We start from the raw sequence: 16,744 nt of genomic DNA on the forward strand, positions 1-16,744 counted from the left end.
CGTTCAGATGGCATGCATGGCGCTGAACTGTGGCGGATGGGCGCTGCTGAGTGATGAGCCCAAATTGAGGTGACAGATAGCAGTAGACGGGTCGGTTAGAGACGAGAGATTACCAAACTGGGTCTTTGACAACACCATGAGAGGGAGGAACCCGTCCTAACGCTCATCCTTAACTTCTGAGTTTAAAACTGGTTGTTTCATGACACTGGGGATCTAATGGGATTTATGTGACACATGCCTAATATTAGTCCATGTATTATATTCTGGGGTTTCACCCTAAAAATGGTTAAAAACATAGTTCTTTAAAAAAAATCTTATTCTCAGAGCTACAGCATGAAGGCACTATTGGAACAGTATTTCCCAATGGAAAGTCTATGAAAGGGAGCTGGGTCCCACTTATAGGCCAGCAGAACAGAATATGTCTCTTTAGAATTCAGCACACATTTTGTTTTTATGTATCTATTTTATATTGCGAAGACACAAGTGGTGTAACCCTCCAGTAGCAGATCCAATATGACACCGTGCGCTCTCTCAGGTGTTGTGAGCAATCGTGTGTTAAGGAAGCTTGTGGGGGAACATCCATTTTCAAATGCTGCTTATGCAGCAAGGAAACAAGAAACAAGAAAACAAATTGAACCATGCATTGGTTCCTCCTAGTACATTGAAGTAAACATATATTATTAATATTCATCAAGGTGTTGATTGCTCTTCAGGGAACATAGAGTCAAATGATTTATGACTTAGCAACAACTGTAATCGCATAATCCTATTGGGTACAATGTCAATTCCCTGTGATTACGCTCGAGAAATGGCCTATTGATGAACTGTCCCTTTGTGTCTTATTGGAAGGATGGAACATTTGTTCTTGGAATTAAATCATGTTAAACTTCCTGAAGGTGAGCCAATCGGTAACATGTTTCGGGAACATTTCCCGCCTCATATCTGGCGAAACACAGGTCTGGTGCTGTATCTCCCAGTCACTAAAACGTGTTCTCCACTGAACCGTATGTGTGGTACAGTCCAGCACCGGCATCCCCCTGCTTCTCTATACCTTGGTGCGTCAGTGGAGGTCAGTTGTAAGCTCTCTCCACTAACCTTCCTCTTAGGTAAAGTGAGGCCCTAGGCTTTTCTACAGGGGTGACTTCACACCATGCTAGGTGACAGTGAGAACACACAGACAGCAGGATAGAGGGGGACGTCACGGTGTGCGGTGGGCCGGGGCGCGAGGAGCAACGATTTCTTAACACTGTGTGTATGTGTGTGTCACCATCTCTCCTGTCATCTCCAGCACATTGGTCTCAGTCTACCTGGCAGCTACCATCACTGTGGCCCTTGACACAATGCAACAGAGACACTACATTTTGAAGAGTCTAAACGGGACGAAGAGGGCAGACTACTAGGACCACCAATACAGTGCACTGTACACACACTATAACTAGAGAGAATGTCCCCGCATGCACATACACCTTCACTGGAACAAATCACAACCTTTTAACATTAAAACACAATAGCATCTAGGAAATCCATGGTTTCCACTGATGTCTCTGTCTGGCTAGAAGGCCAACATTACAACTGGGTGCTCTCTGCAAGGAAGTAGGATGATCAGAACACACACAGGAAGTGAGCTGGACTCAACAGAGAGTCACTGCACTGAGTGAATGCTATAAGGTAACCAGGAACGACAAACAAAGAAGATAGTCTTGTGTGTGAAATTTACATTTTTTGGGGGGGGGGGGGGGTGGGGGGGGGGGGGGGGGGGGGGGGGGGGGGGGGGCTTAAGAAGACACTAAAAAACAAAACCAATATCCACTTCATAAAAAACGATATTGTCTACTCTGCAAAAGTATTATACAAATGGTTTGCTTGCAACCCAGCTCCATCTGTTTGTGCGATGTGCTACAGTAGAGTCTTATTAAATAAAGGTGATATCTACAACCTAAAAGGGTTCCTTGGCTGTCCTCATAGGAGGGCCCTGTTAAAAAAAAACGTTGGTTCCAGGTAGAACCCTTTTGAGTTACAGTACCCTTTCCACAGAGGGTTCTATGTGGAACTTAAAAGAGTTCTCCAATGGAGGCAGCACTTTTTTCTAAGAGTATAGGTCAGGAGAACAGGAGGTACCCTACAGTACACACTGCTCCAGTCTCTTCTAGTTTGTTGTGAGTCTTGAGGCACAGTGGGGCTCTGTTGATATTTACAGTTTTATTTCCAGCAGGCCCAGAGTCGTCTATGGGAATAGGGATAATGACTGTGTTTTAAATGGCAGCCTTGGCAGTCTATTCCCCCAGGTAGCCCCTCAGATGCCCTCACAGCAGACAGAGGCTCTTCTCCGGGGCCCTCGTGTGGTTTCCATGGGCCACAGGAGGGATTCTGTGTCTGTGGGTCTTTGTGAGGAAGGGAGCTGCCTGGGTGTACAGTACTGTGGGGGAGCGATGGATGTGCTATTCACAAAAGCAGACTTAACCTTTGGAATGATTGAGGCAGAGGGTTTGGTGTGAATGGGAATTTAATAAATAAAGTGTGTGTGTGTGCGCGACCTGATAAAAGTGTAGATGGAGTGTACAGTATATTCACCTACAGAATGAGTGTAAATCGGGGACAAGGCCAGGTCAAGGCAGTCACTGGACAAGGCCAGGTCAAGGCAGTCACTGGACAAGGCCAGGTCAAGTCAGTCAGAGGACAAGGCCAGGTCAAGGCAGTCAGAGGACAAGGCCAGGTCAAGGCAGTCAGAGGACAAGGCCAGGTCAAGGCAGTCAGAGGACAAGGCCAGGTCAAGGCAGTCAGAGGACAAGGCCAGGTCAAGGCAGTCAGAGGACAAGGCCAGGTCAAGGAAGTCAGAGGACAAGGCCAGGTCAAGGCAGTCAGAGAACAAGGCCAGGTAAAGTCAGTCAGAGGACAAGGCCAGGTAAAGTCAGTCAGGGGACAAGGCCAGGTAAAGTCAGTCAGGGGACAAGGCCAGGTAAAGGCAGTCATGGGACAAGGCCAGGTAAAGTCAGTCAGGGGACAAGGCCAGGTAAAGTCAGTCAGAGGACAAGACCAGGTAAAGTCAGTCAGGGGACAAGGCCAGGTAAAGTCAGTCAGAGGACAAGACAAGGTAAAGTCAGTCAGAGGACAAGACCAGGTAAAGTCAGTCAGGGGACAAGGCCAGGTAAAGTCAGTCAGAGGACAAGACCAGGTAAAGTCAGTCAGGGGACAAGGCCAGGTAAAGTCAGTCAGGGGACAAGGCCAGGTAAAGTCAGTCAGGGGACAAGGCCAGGTAAAGTCAGTCAGGGGACAAGGCCAGGTAAAGTCAGTCAGGGGACAAGGCCAGGTAAAGTCAGTCAGGGGACAAGGCCAGGTAAAGGCAGTCATGGGACAAGGCCAGGTAAAGTCAGTCAGGGGACAAGGCCAGGTAAAGTCAGTCAGAGGACAAGGCCAGGTAAAGTCAGTCAGGGGACAAGGCCAGGTAAAGTCAGTCAGGGGACAAGGCCAGGTAAAGTCAGTCAGGGGACAAGGCCAGGTAAAGGCAGTCATGGGACAAGGCCAGGTAAAGTCAGTCAGGGGACAAGGCCAGGTAAAGTCAGTCAGAGGACAAGGCCAGGTAAAGTCAGTCAGGGGACAAGACCAGGTAAAGTCAGTCAGGGGACAAGGCCAGGTAAAGTCAGTCAGGGGACAAGGCCAGGTAAAGTCAGTCAGGGGACAAGGCCAGGTAAAGTCAGTCAGGGGACAAGGCCAGGTAAAGTCAGTCAGGGGACAAGGCCAGGTAAAGTCAGTCAGAGGACAAGGCCAGGTAAAGTCAGTCAGGGGACAAGGCCAGGTAAAGGCAGTCAGGGGACAAGGCCAGGTAAAGGCAGTCAGGGGACAAGGCCAGGTAAAGGCAGTCAGGGGACAAGGCCAGGTAAAGGCAGTCATGGGACAAGGCCAAGTAAAGTCAGTCAGGGGACAAGGCCAGGTAAAGTCAGTCAGGGGACAAGGCCAGGTAAAGTCAGTCAGGGGACAAGGCCAGGTAGAGGCAGTCAGGGGACAAGGCCAGGTAAAGTCAGTCAGGGGACAAGGCCAGGTAAAGTCAGTCAGGGGACAAGGCCAGGTAGAGGCAGTCAGGGGACAAGGCCAGGTAAAGTCAGTCAGGGGACAAGGCCAGGTAAAGTCAGTCAGGGGACAAGGCCAGGTAGAGGCAGTCAGGGGACAAGGCCAGGTAAAGGCAGTCAGGGGACAAGGCCAGGTAAGGTCAGTCAGAGGACAAGGCCAGGTAAAGTCAGTCAGGGGACAAGGCCAGGTAAAGTCAGTCAGGGGACAAGGCCAGGTAAAGTCAGTCAGGGGACAAGGCCAGGTAAAGGCAGTCATGGGACAAGGCCAGGTAAAGTCAGTCAGGGGACAAGGCCAGGTAAAGTCAGTCAGAGGACAAGGCCAGGTAAAGTCAGTCAGGGGACAAGACCAGGTAAAGTCAGTCAGGGGACAAGGCCAGGTAAAGTCAGTCAGGGGACAAGGCCAGGTAAAGTCAGTCAGGGGACAAGGCCAGGTAAAGTCAGTCAGGGGACAAGGCCAGGTAAAGTCAGTCAGGGGACAAGGCCAGGTAAAGTCAGTCAGGGGACAAGGCCAGGTAAAGTCAGTCAGAGGACAAGGCCAGGTAAAGTCAGTCAGGGGACAAGGCCAGGTAAAGGCAGTCAGGGGACAAGGCCAGGTAAAGGCAGTCAGGGGACAAGGCCAGGTAAAGGCAGTCAGGGGACAAGGCCAGGTAAAGGCAGTCATGGGACAAGGCCAAGTAAAGTCAGTCAGGGGACAAGGCCAGGTAAAGTCAGTCAGGGGACAAGGCCAGGTAAAGTCAGTCAGGGGACAAGGCCAGGTAGAGGCAGTCAGGGGACAAGGCCAGGTAGAGTCAGTCAGGGGACAAGGCCAGGTAAAGTCAGTCAGGGGACAAGGCCAGGTAGAGGCAGTCAGGGGACAAGGCCAGGTAAAGTCAGTCAGGGGACAAGGCCAGGTAAAGTCAGTCAGGGGACAAGGCCAGGTAAAGGCAGTCAGGGGACAAGGCCAGGTAAAGTCAGTCAGAGGACAAGGCCAGGTAAAGTCAGTCAGGGGACAAGGCCAGGTAAAGTCAGTCAGGGGACAAGGCCAGGTAAAGTCAGTCAGGGGACAAGGCCAGGTAAAGTCAGTCAGGGGACAAGGCCAGGTAAAGGCGATCAGTGTAGTGATCTACAGTGATACCTGGGTCTCTCTGTCAGAGATGGAGCACCACACTGTGGCCCAGCTCCCTCCACTACCTCCCAAGATGAGTCTGTCCGTTCCCCACGCCCTCCTCTCACCTTTGATGGATTGGCCTCTCGCTGTGTCGCTGGCTGCTTCAGTGCCAAACTTGGAACTAACCATTTCCCAGTTGGGGGTTGTCAGGAATCATTGTGGATGGCAAGACAATTGGATGCACTACCAGTTGAACCGTGGGCAGCTTGCATTGCTACAGTAGCAGCAGACATTAACACCTACCATTTTTTCCTTCTCTACCTAGAGACAGTCCACGGGTTTAACTACTCTTTTAGCTACAGTCTGGGTCAAACAAGTTTACCGTCCTGTCATATTGAACTACATCATCTTGGACTAACACTCCCCCCATCCCTCCCATCCACACCTGATCATAAATAAAGAGGGTCAATTACCTGTCAATCAATGATGCTTATTCTCAGAGCCAGATTTCTCCCAGATTCAATTACCTTTCCGTGATGAGGTAGGGCGGTGAGGCGCATGGCCCAGCCGGGATCTATGGTGATTAATGGGTCACCAGCAGAGAGAGGGAGGGATGGAGGGAGGTCTAGGGATGAAAGGGAGAGCTAGAGGGATAAAGAGAGGTGGATGGGATAGAGAAAGAGAGAGGGGGGGAGGGAGGAGACGGAGAGAGATTGAGAGAGAGGGGGGGGATGAGGGAGGAGAAAGGCAAACATAGAGGGGAAGGACATGGGAGAGGTGTGGGTTGAGGAACTTACTTTTCTCTCTCTTTTTCTACCACCCCTCTCTCTCTCCTTCTGCATACTCTTGTTATCCTTTTACTACACAATCTTTATCTCGCCCCTTTCGTTCCGTTCACCCCATTTCATTCCATATCCCTCTCTCACCCTCCGTCTCCCTCAACCTATCACCCTGTCGCCCCTCTCCCTGTGCAGCGTTGCACTGCCATTTTCCAGGAGAGGACGTCAAAGTGCCTGCCTCCCCGTGTAGCCCTGCAAGTAAGCACTGGCCCTCCTATCGCCCCTCCCCTTCCCTCTCCTCCCTCTTCATGCACGGGGTCACAGCCAGCGGCGGGGAAAAGTAATCAGCCAGGCGAGAAGCTCCCTTGCCTTGGCGAAAATCAGCCAGACAGCCTCTTAGCCAACGCCGCCGGAACAAACTAATGAGCAAGGCAGGGCTGGGACGGGCACAGTGCCTGCTGCGGACCCAACCCCAGAGATAGAGAGAAAGAGAGGGGGGGGGAAGCAGATTGGTGGCAAAGGCCATGGCTTTCGGTTGACAGGTAGGAGCAAAGGGACTAGACCCAGGGCTTAAGTCAGTACAGATCATATCACTGCAACGAGGATAAAGCGTAATATCAACAATACACATAAAGTGCCTTTTCATATGAACAGTACGCATAAAACTTGTAATATCAAGTGTGGCGGTAACTGAGGAGGTTTGGACACAAAGGCTAAGGTTTAAGAGATACCTGAGAGCAAAAGCTGATACTGTCTTATCACAGCGTAGTTGAAATACCCATAACAACCATAGAATGCCTTGTGATATGAACACTTAAAAGTGCCTTGTAATATAAACTGCGGTCTTAAACGGCCATTCTAGACAGAAAAGGCCAAAGGTTACGAGGCAGGTGAGATAAAGAAACGTACTTAGCCTATTGGTCTTCGGGGTTGAGCTCATTCTACAGCCTTGTACAGTCTAAATTCCTGCACTAAGCAAAAAGTTATTTGAAAGCATTAAGTTCCTACATGTGTATTATTACATAAAGAAATGTCTACACTGATAAATTGGCACTACCTTTCCAATCAACCAGACCTGGCAACCCAAACTAAGACCTGGCAACCAGAACGAAGCCCTGTTCTATTGTTAGATCGCTGACTTCTTCAGTGTTCCAATCAGCGTTCATCTCTTCTGCCTGACTGAGCTTTAAAGACAACAGCATCTGTGGACTCAGCCAGAACACCCTGAGAGTAATATTCACACAGTCAACTCGAATTAACAGGCTGACAATGTTTTGCTCGCTCTCAACAGAGTACTGTAAAACGGTGAGCTCAGTGAAGAATTGAATAACGTTAGGAGAACCAGTTAAAACTAGTTCCAATTAATGAGGCAACTTCAAAAGGACCTTGAGGGTCAGAGGATACCGTACGTTTTGAACCCTAACCCCCCTATCTGGACGCTCAGCTGTCCAGCACACCGGCGAATATCAATCAAAGGTGACGAGCAGCCTCCGACAGAGTGTGTGGTTACAACAAAGTTAGCCCGTTGACTCAACAGCAAACCGAAAAGTATATGGAGCGTTTCAAATGAGAAAATCAATAGATAACATTAGTATTTTTCCTTCGTCTTCGAATTAATAGCGGGTTTGGAGGGAGATATAGATTGCAGCGATATAGATCAGATGCTTGAGAGAGAGTTCATTTTTATCGAAAGAATGATTCTATGACTTTTCTGTGTGTGTGTGTGTGTGTGTTTGTGTGTGTGTGTGTGTGTGTGTGTGTGTGTGTGTGTGTGTGTGTGTGTGTGTGTGTGTGTGTGTGTGTGTGTGTGTGTGTGTGTGTGTGTGTGTGTGTGTGTGTGTATCAAATCAAATCAAATATTATTGGTCACATACACGTGTTTAGCAGATGTTATTGCGGGTGTAGCGAAATGTTTGTGCTTCTAGTTCCGACATTGCAGCAATATCTAACAAGTAATATCTAACAATTTCACAACATATACCCAATACATACAAATCTAAGTAAAGGAATGGAATTAAGAATATATAAGTATATGGACGAGCAACGTCAGAGCGGCATAGACTAAGAAACAGTAGAATAGTATAGAATACATTATACAGTATATATGAGATGACTAATGAAAGTTATGTAAACATCATTAGTGGCATTATTAAAGTCACTAGTGTTCCAATGATTTCAAGTCTGTATGTAGGCAGCAGCCTCTCTGTGTTAGTGATGGCTATTTAACAGTCTGATGGCCTTGAGATAGAAGCTGTTTGTGTGTGTGTGTGTGTGTGTGTGTGTGTGTGTGTGTGTGTGTGTGTGTGTGTGTGTGTGTGTGTGTGTGTGTGTGTGTGTGTGTGTGTGTGTGTGTGTGTGTGTGTGTGTGTGTGCGTGTGCGTGTGTGTGTGTGAGAAGTGGAGACCTTGGAAAAGCAGCGGTTTTCAACTGAATGAAATTGCATATCATGAAAAACACATTTTGAAAATCTATTACATAGCTCATAACTAATGGGAGAGTGCATCCCAATTTGTGAATCCATGCATTTCATAAATACAACCTTGGCATTATATTAAAAGTCAGCTGCTGGCATGTCCTAGACGAAAACATGTTAGGTGCTAAATATATCCACTTTTGAATCCTTTACATCATACACTATTTAAAGAGCTCGTGCACACTCCTCCAAAGTATGCAAATAAATGCAAGACATTCATTTGAGCCGAGCAATTTCTACATCCCAGACATTAACGCTACAATACATTTTGGAGCCATCTGTTCTGCTCACATCAAATATAACAGGAAATGTGGAGACACAACCATGGCATAGATTTTGATTCAGTTAAAAAGTAGAGAAGCAGAAATTGGAGTTGAACAATGCTGAACGCTGCCTAATATAAAGCAAAGAAATAAAACGAATAAAAACAACTAAAAAGTCATTACACATGCACCTGTCAAACTACATTATTCTCTCCATGAGATTTGCAGAGACACCAAAAGTATTTGCTGTGTGACCAAATGACTAGATTATAATATATATTTAAAAAATATATATATATATACACACAATATGAATCTATTAAATTTGATGTTTACATTAAATTCTGCAATGTTGCTCAATTGTTGCCACCAGCAACATAGGTGGTAAAGTAGTTATTCTGCCTTCTGTTAGGAGCCATAATACACCCTATGGCCTCATAATCACTTCCTGGAAAAAGATTACAACTGGTTGGAAAATCCTATGTTTGGTCTTGACTTTGATAATGACATTGTAGATTGAGCAGTGTTGTACTGGCACTGACCTGTGTACGTATACTATATCATTTTTTAAAGGTTTTCTTAACATCTATATTATTATTATTATTATATTATTATTATTATTATTATCATTATCACTGCATTGTTGGGAAAGAGCTTTCAGGGTAAGAATTGTACTGTACTGTTTTACACCTGTTGTATCCTGTGCAAGTGACGAATAAACGTTGAATTATCTCTCCACACAACTAATATTTGAACATTAACAACCCAGCAGCAATATATTAAGTGTTGTCATACGCATATTCAGGAAGCTACAAGCCAGCTATGATGTATGGAAATATAAAAAAGTCTATACAGCCATACTTTCTACTCTTCATTAGTTCACATTTCACTTTATAATAGAGTTAATTTGATGGAATAAATTTTTATTTTATTTAATAAAAGTACATACATAAATTATATACATATACATATATATGCACTTTTTTATTTATGTATTTATAAAGTTCCAGTCAAAGGATTGGACACACCTACTCATTCAAGGGTTTTTCTTATTTTTTAAAACTATTTTCTACATTGTAGAATAATAGTGAAGACATCAAAACAAAGAAATAATGAACTACATTATGAATCAAGTAGTTGCCAACAAAGTGTTAATCAAATCAAAATATATTTTATATTTGAGATTCTTCAAAGTAGCCACCCGTTTCCTTGATGACAGCTTTGCACACTCTTGGCATTCTCTCAACCAGCTTCATGAGGAATGCTTTTCCAACAGTCTTGAATGAGTTCCCACATATGCTGAGCACTTGTTGGCTGCTTTTCCTTCACTCTGCAGTCCAACTTACCCCAAACCATCTCAATTGGGTTGAGGTTGGGCAATTGTGGAGGCCAGGTCATCTGATGCAGCACTCCATCACTCTCATTCTTGGTCAAATAGCCCTTACACAGCCTGGAGGTGTGTTTTGGGTGATTGTCCTGTTGAAAAACAAATGATAGACCCACTAAGCGCAAACCAGATGGGATGGCGTATCACTGTAGAATGCTGTGGTAGACAAGCTGGTTAAGTGTGCCTTGAATTCTAAATAAATCACTGACAGTGTCACCAGCAAAGAACCCCCACAACATCACACCTCCTCCTCCATGCTTCACGGTGGGAACCACACGTGCAGAGATCATCCGTTTACCTACTCTGCGTCTCACAAAGACACGGCGGTTGGAACCAAAAATCTCACATTTGAACTCATCAGACCAGAGGACAGATTTTCACCGGTCAAATGTCCATTGCTCGTGTTTCTTGGCCCAAGCAAGTCTCTTCTTCTTATTGGTGTGTTTACAGTGGTTTCTTTGCAGCAATTCGACCATGAAGGCCTAATTCACACAGTCTCCTCTGAACAGCTGATGTTGAGATGTGTCTGATACTTGAACTCCGTGAAGCATTTATTTGGGCTGCAATCTGAGGTGCAGTTAACACTAATGAACGTATCCTTTGCAGCAGAGGTAACTCTGCGTCTTCCTTTCCTGTGGCCATCCTCATGAGAGACAGTTTCATCATTGCGCTTGATGGTTTTTGAGACTGCACTTGAAGAAACTTTCAAAGTTCTTGAAATTTTCCGGATTGACTGACCTTCATGTCTTAAAGTAATGATTCTCTTTGCTTATTTGAGCTGTTCTTGCCATAATATGGGCTATCTTCTGTATACCACCCCTACCATGTCACAACTGATTGGCTCAAATGCATTAAGGAAATAAATTCCACAAATTAACTTTTAACAAGGCACACCAGTTAATTGAAATGCATTCCAGGTGACTACCTCATGAAGCTGGTTGAGAGAATGCCAAGCGTCTGCAAAGCTGTCATCGTGGCAAAGGGTGGCTACTTTGAAGAATCTCAAATATAAAATATATTTTGATTTGCTTAACACTTTTTTGGTTACTACATGATTCCATATGTGTTATTTCATAGTTTTGATGTCTTCACTATTATTCTACCATGTAGAAAATAGTAGAAATAAATAAAAACCCTTGAATGAGTAGGTGTGTCCAAACCTTTGACTGGTACTGTACATACACAGTATATCTATTTTAATAAAAATAAATGTAATGCAAGTATCTATTTAATGTCCACTCGCCTCCTCTGGAGAGCCTAACTTTTAAGTTGGTTCCTAAAGTTAGAGGCACAATACATTATGGTCCCCCAGTCTGCATCCACTGTGCTATACTTCTAATTGAAGACATTAGCTCCCTATCTGCTATCTCCCCGAGACAACAGCTCCTGTGTCTTTAATACAGACACAAGAGCTGTTGGAAATCTGTCTCCTGCTAGAAAGTCAAAGGGACACCCACAAGATGATCCAAGATCTTGGATCAAGATTCTCTCATCCGTGCATCTCTGTACATCAGACATTAATGTACATGGAAACAGTGAAGCTTTTCCCAACTGCCAACTCTAACAAGGTGAGTGGTGCTAAACATGAAAGGATTTCACAATAATGCTTAATCTCATGATTGCATTTGACTAGTTGTGTAGTTTGTAGGTGGTTCTACAGTCTGAGGTTCATGCTCCTACCATGTTGACGTTTGCTGAAGAAGTGTGACATTCCTCATTCCTCCATGTGGGTTAGGTGGTGAAGTGCTGCTTGGGACGGGAGGGTCTCTCTATGTGTTGGGTGGTGAAGAGCATGTGGATAGAGATGTGTGCAAGCAAGTGGGTGGGCGTGCACATGTGTACATGTGTGCAAGTGAGTGTGTATATGTGTGTCTACTGTATGTGTCTATCACGATGGCTGTGTTCACAATGTACTACGCATGTGTGTTTTGTGTGCATAAAAATTACTGCATATAGATATGTGTGTGTGTGTGTGTGTGTGTGTGTGTGTGTGTGTGTGTGTGTGTGTGTGTGTGTGTGTGTGTGTGGGCAGTGAGCCATGAGTGCAGTGCAGCTATAGAAGTGTCACTGGGAGTGTGTGTGTGTTGGTGCATGAGCCTGGTCCCTGGGACACAGAGTGATCAGTCCAATTCCTCCCTGCTCACACACTCACTGAGAGATCATGATCACTGTTCCTGTCTTTCGTCCTCCCTGCTCCACAGAGATCTCCATCCCTACATCTGTCCCTTCATCCCCTGTTCATTAGAGCCGGTTATGTCTCAAACACAGGTCAGCCGCACACTCAAGCCCTGCTTTCTACCATGTAGCTAATACACCACACACATACAATAGTCCTAGAGCACATTTGCAGGTTCTCTCTGAATGAATGGCTTCATGTGATCTGTATCGCTTTAGCTGGTGGAGGAGGGTGTGTGTGTGTGTGTGTGTGTGTGTGTGTGTGTGTGTGTGTGTGTGTGTGTGTGTGTGTGTGTGTGTGTGTGTGTGTGTGTGTGTGTGTGTGTGTGTGTGTGTGTTAACGAACGGGGATGAAGGGACGGATGGAGATCTCAGTGGAGGAGGGAGGACGAAGGACGGGAACAGTGATCATGATTTCTCAGTGAGTGTGTGAGCAGGGAGAGATTGGACTGAACAAACTGAGTCCCATTCAAGGCAATGATTCCTCAGTTCTATTCATTCTATTTCTATGCATTTAATCCTATCGGATAGGCGAAATCCAGATAGATAACGTTTGAAAAACTGGGCACTGAGGAGTGTTGGATGGTGCTGCCACCTGCAGGTCATAGGTGGTAAAGTAGTTATTCTGCCTTTGGTTAATAAACTCTATGGCCTCATAACTAACTCTTTTTTCAAATCACTTATTGTAAAAACATTACATGCTGTCCGGAAAAGCCAATGTTCTGTCTTGACTTTGATAATGACATTGTATACTAACCAGTGTGTGTGTACTGTAGATCTTTATGTGTCGTTGTATTTATAGTGTCAGTGAACAGCTCTGTGCAATTGCTGTTATGCGTGTGTGCGTACACATGCGTGCATGGGTGCATGTGTGTGCGTGTGTGCGTTTGTGTAACCACACGCCCACACCTGCTGTTTAGGTGTGGATATAACTGATGTGCCTGCATATTGTACCCATACCTGTTGTGTGTGCTGCAACTTTAGTTCCCATGCAGCACCATAAACAACCGGTTACCACCACATACTGCATTAGGAGACAGCTGGTGCTTCCTCCATCTGGATGGTTCCTGGTCTGGCTGGTGTACCGGGCGCCTCTGCCTGCCGTGAGCCTGCCTGCCACCTGCCACACGACCGTGTTGACGTGTGGTGACACCACCACAGCGCACCCAGAGGACAGGGGACCACTGTCACGCCCCTGACATCGACCTACCGCTAGTACAGCCAGTCTGTACTCTAGCACCTGTCCTGGTTCCCCTCCGCTTTACCTATTTAAAAGCTGTGTATACTGTAAAGCCAGCCTGCCTTAGTGAGTAGTGGCTCTTGATATGGCGTAGTATGTCTTGTATAGGATGTACAGCAGCATTTCTCCCTAAGAACGAGGTTAAGAGAGAGCGCGAGAGAGCGCGAGAGAGAGCGTGAGAGAGAGAGAGAGAGAGAGAGCGAGAGAAGAGGGGGAGAGAGAGAGCGAGAGAAGAGGGGGAGAGAGAGAGCGAGAGAAGAGGGGGAGAGAGAGAGAGAGGGGGGAGAGAGAGCGAGAGAAGAGGGGGAGAGAGAGAGCGAGAGAAGAGAGAGAGAGAGAGAGCGCGAGAGAGAGAGAGAGAGAGAGAGAGAGCGAGAGAGAGAGAGGGAGAGAGAGAGGGGGGGAGAGAGAGAGCGAGAGAAGGGGAGAGAGAGAGCGAGAGAAGAGAGAGAGAGAGAGAGAGCGCGAAAGAGAGAGAGAGAGAGCGCGAAAGAGAGAGAGAGAGAAGTATCATGAAGTATCTTGATCCATCCCACAACAGCCCCCCCTCACCGCCCCAAAACAACAACAACTAACTAACACTTAACTGTTCCTACTAGCACTGACTTTGCTGATCTGCTGATAGCTTCCATGACTGAGATATGTGGTTGTCTCACTCACTCAGATGAATGCACTAACTATCCAGTTTCTCTGGATAAGGTCACAAAGCCACTCTCTTCCCTTGCTCAGCTCTCCATCGTTCTGTCTATGCTTGCCCTTTTCCCATTTCCCCTCCCATTTCCCCTCTACTTCATACTACAACGCCCCTTAATGAGTAAATTCAATCTCTGTGCAACAAAGCAAATTAAAAAGAGGTGTCCAACTGTGGAACATGCCCCCACTTTCACGTCATATGAATTACTGTCCCTATAACGCAATTACATGTTATTCTGCAACGCACACGAGAACGCCACAGCGACAGAATCATCGGTCACTGTTTAATCTGAGCGCCATACATCCGCTTCTCATTCAATCAAGCTAGCTAGCGCTGAGGCCTTAGCCACACCCTGGCTCACCGCAGACAAGGATCACTGAAGACACCAATATAGCCACAGCAAGCCTCCACACCAGGTTTCCACTCAGGGCAGGAACCCAAGATCTCAACCACCAATCCACTAGTATTGTATTCGCCAAGCGTTTTCACTAGGTCTACAAACCGGCGCTTTGTGGGGTAACTCACCCCATCCCCCACCAATGAGACGCTACCACCTGGGTGATGCATGCCAGGCTTCAGCAAACACACACAGTATAAACCCGGACAGAGGAAATGAAGAAAACCACAGCAGTCCATAAGCACACCTTACCTCACGCACCACCCCCACACACACTTGGCTTACACACACATGGACGGCCCTCGTACCTGGGTGACTTTATCGGTGACGTGGTGTGTGCGGTCGATGAGCTTGCAGGGGGCTATGATGTCCATGTCCCCCGGGGGCAGCGTGATCAGGGGGTCCGCCTTGAAGTCCACGAAGTTCAGGGTGATCTGAGGGATCTTACTGATGGCGCGGTAACGCATGAGGTCCGAGTCCGACGTGGAGTTGAGGATGTTGGACTTGTTGTTCACCGCCCCTGAAAGAACACACTGTTAGAGGACTGTCCAGACCATCAGGACCACCTGGGTTCAAACACTATTTGAAATAGTTTCAAGTACTTTAGCTGTGCTTGATAGAGCTTGCCCGGTGCAATGGAAACAATATAATCGTCCCAAAACATCAAAGCTCACCCGTATGGCACACGACTATTTTTGTGATTTCAAATAGAATTTCAACCCAGGTGTGATTAGAACCACATCCTAAGCTTGTAACTTTGACATATCACATGAATCATGCATTGACCTCATTTTTTAAATGTATTTTTATTTCACCTTTATTTAACCAGGTAGGCCAGTTAAGAACAAGTTCTCATTTACAACTGGGAGCTGGCCAAGATAAAGCTAAGCAGTGCGACACGAACGACAACACAGAGTTACACATAAACAAACGTACAGTCAATAACACAATAGAAAAATGCATGTACAGTGTGTGCAAATGTAGAAGAGTAGGGAGATAAGGCAATAAATAGGCCATAGAGGCGAAATAATTACAATTTAGCATTAAAGCTCATTAATTACAATGTACAATTTAGCATTAAAGCTCAATGAATGGTAAGTGGTTGGCCTGAGGCGAGGGGGGGGGGGGGGGGGGGTCCAGATCCGTTTGTGCTTCAGCCAACTTCTTGTTCTTGTTCATTAGAAGTAGTTGGCCACAGCGCAGGCTAAAATGTTTGTGGTTAAACACAACCAGGGAATGTAGGTGCCTTTTGTGTTTTTCAAAGCCTTTAAAAGACAACGCACAAATTCCTACCGCACACACTCTTTACCTCTGTGTGTTTGTGGGTGTTTGGTATCCAGCTCAAATACAGGAAAGGAGATGGTGGGCATTTGCTTTCTCAGGGTGCAATGCCATTTGAAGTATGCCCCCCTACCCTCCCCCTCCTCCCCTACCTGTGCTGCTGTGGATGGGATGGGCTGTGCTGTATTTCCGGTCTGACGCCGGCCGCATGGCCTCGATGTCATCCACTGACGACGCCCGCCGCATGCTGTGGAAGCTCTCGCGGGAGCGACTGTGTGACAGACTGCAGTTGGACAGAGAGACGTTCGGGTTGAGCGTCTGGAGGGCGATGCGGGACGGCGACTGGCCGGGGGGCAGCGAGGAGGGGGCGGCGGACGGTGGAGGCTCTGAGCCCAGCAGGCCGCGCTGGTCCACGGGCCACAGGAGGACCGGCCTGCTGCTGCTGCCTGTGCTACTGGAACTCTTGTGCCCCGGAGGTAATGTGGGCAGGGAGAGCAGCTCTCCCAGAGCCAGGGACTCGTGGCTGGGGTAGCCAGGGGCCGGGAGGCGCCCTGTCTCTGGGTCGTCCAGAGAGGCTTTGCTGTTGCTGAGGGAGCGAAGTGAGGGCAGGCGGAGCTTGAAGCCACGCGGCCGGCCTACAGAGCGAGAAAGAGGGAGGGAGGGAGAAAGAGTGGGAGGGGGGGTAAAACGAGAGAGTAAAAAATAGTGAAAAAAGGCCGACAGGGAGAGAGAGAGAGTGAGTGGGAAAGCGGAAAGGAGGAAGAGACCAGAGAGCAATGAATTGAACTGAACTGAACTCAATTTAATTGAGTGATTATCCAACAATCTTTAAAAAATGTAATTGAGTGATTACTTATACTGAACAAAAACATAAATGCTACATGGAACAATTTCAGTTACAGTT

At 46.8% G+C, this 16,744-nt stretch overlaps 1 protein-coding gene across 1 annotated transcript in view; it reads right to left on the bottom strand.

The window, feature by feature from the left end:
* Positions 1–16,744, bottom strand: part of LOC139531813 (voltage-gated inwardly rectifying potassium channel KCNH2-like) — a 291,029-nt gene that overhangs the window by 100,168 nt on the left and 174,117 nt on the right. Inside the window, exons 4-5 of the mRNA XM_071328675.1 lie at positions 15,993–16,475; positions 14,868–15,079 (exon numbers count right to left, since the gene is read on the bottom strand). Of these exons, the coding sequence (XP_071184776.1) occupies positions 14,868–15,079; positions 15,993–16,475 (695 nt within the window). The remainder of the gene's footprint in view (positions 1–14,867; positions 15,080–15,992; positions 16,476–16,744) is intronic.

Source organism: Salvelinus alpinus, chromosome 10 (genome assembly GCF_045679555.1).
Source record: "Salvelinus alpinus chromosome 10, SLU_Salpinus.1, whole genome shotgun sequence".
NCBI lineage: Eukaryota > Metazoa > Chordata > Actinopteri > Salmoniformes > Salmonidae > Salvelinus > Salvelinus alpinus.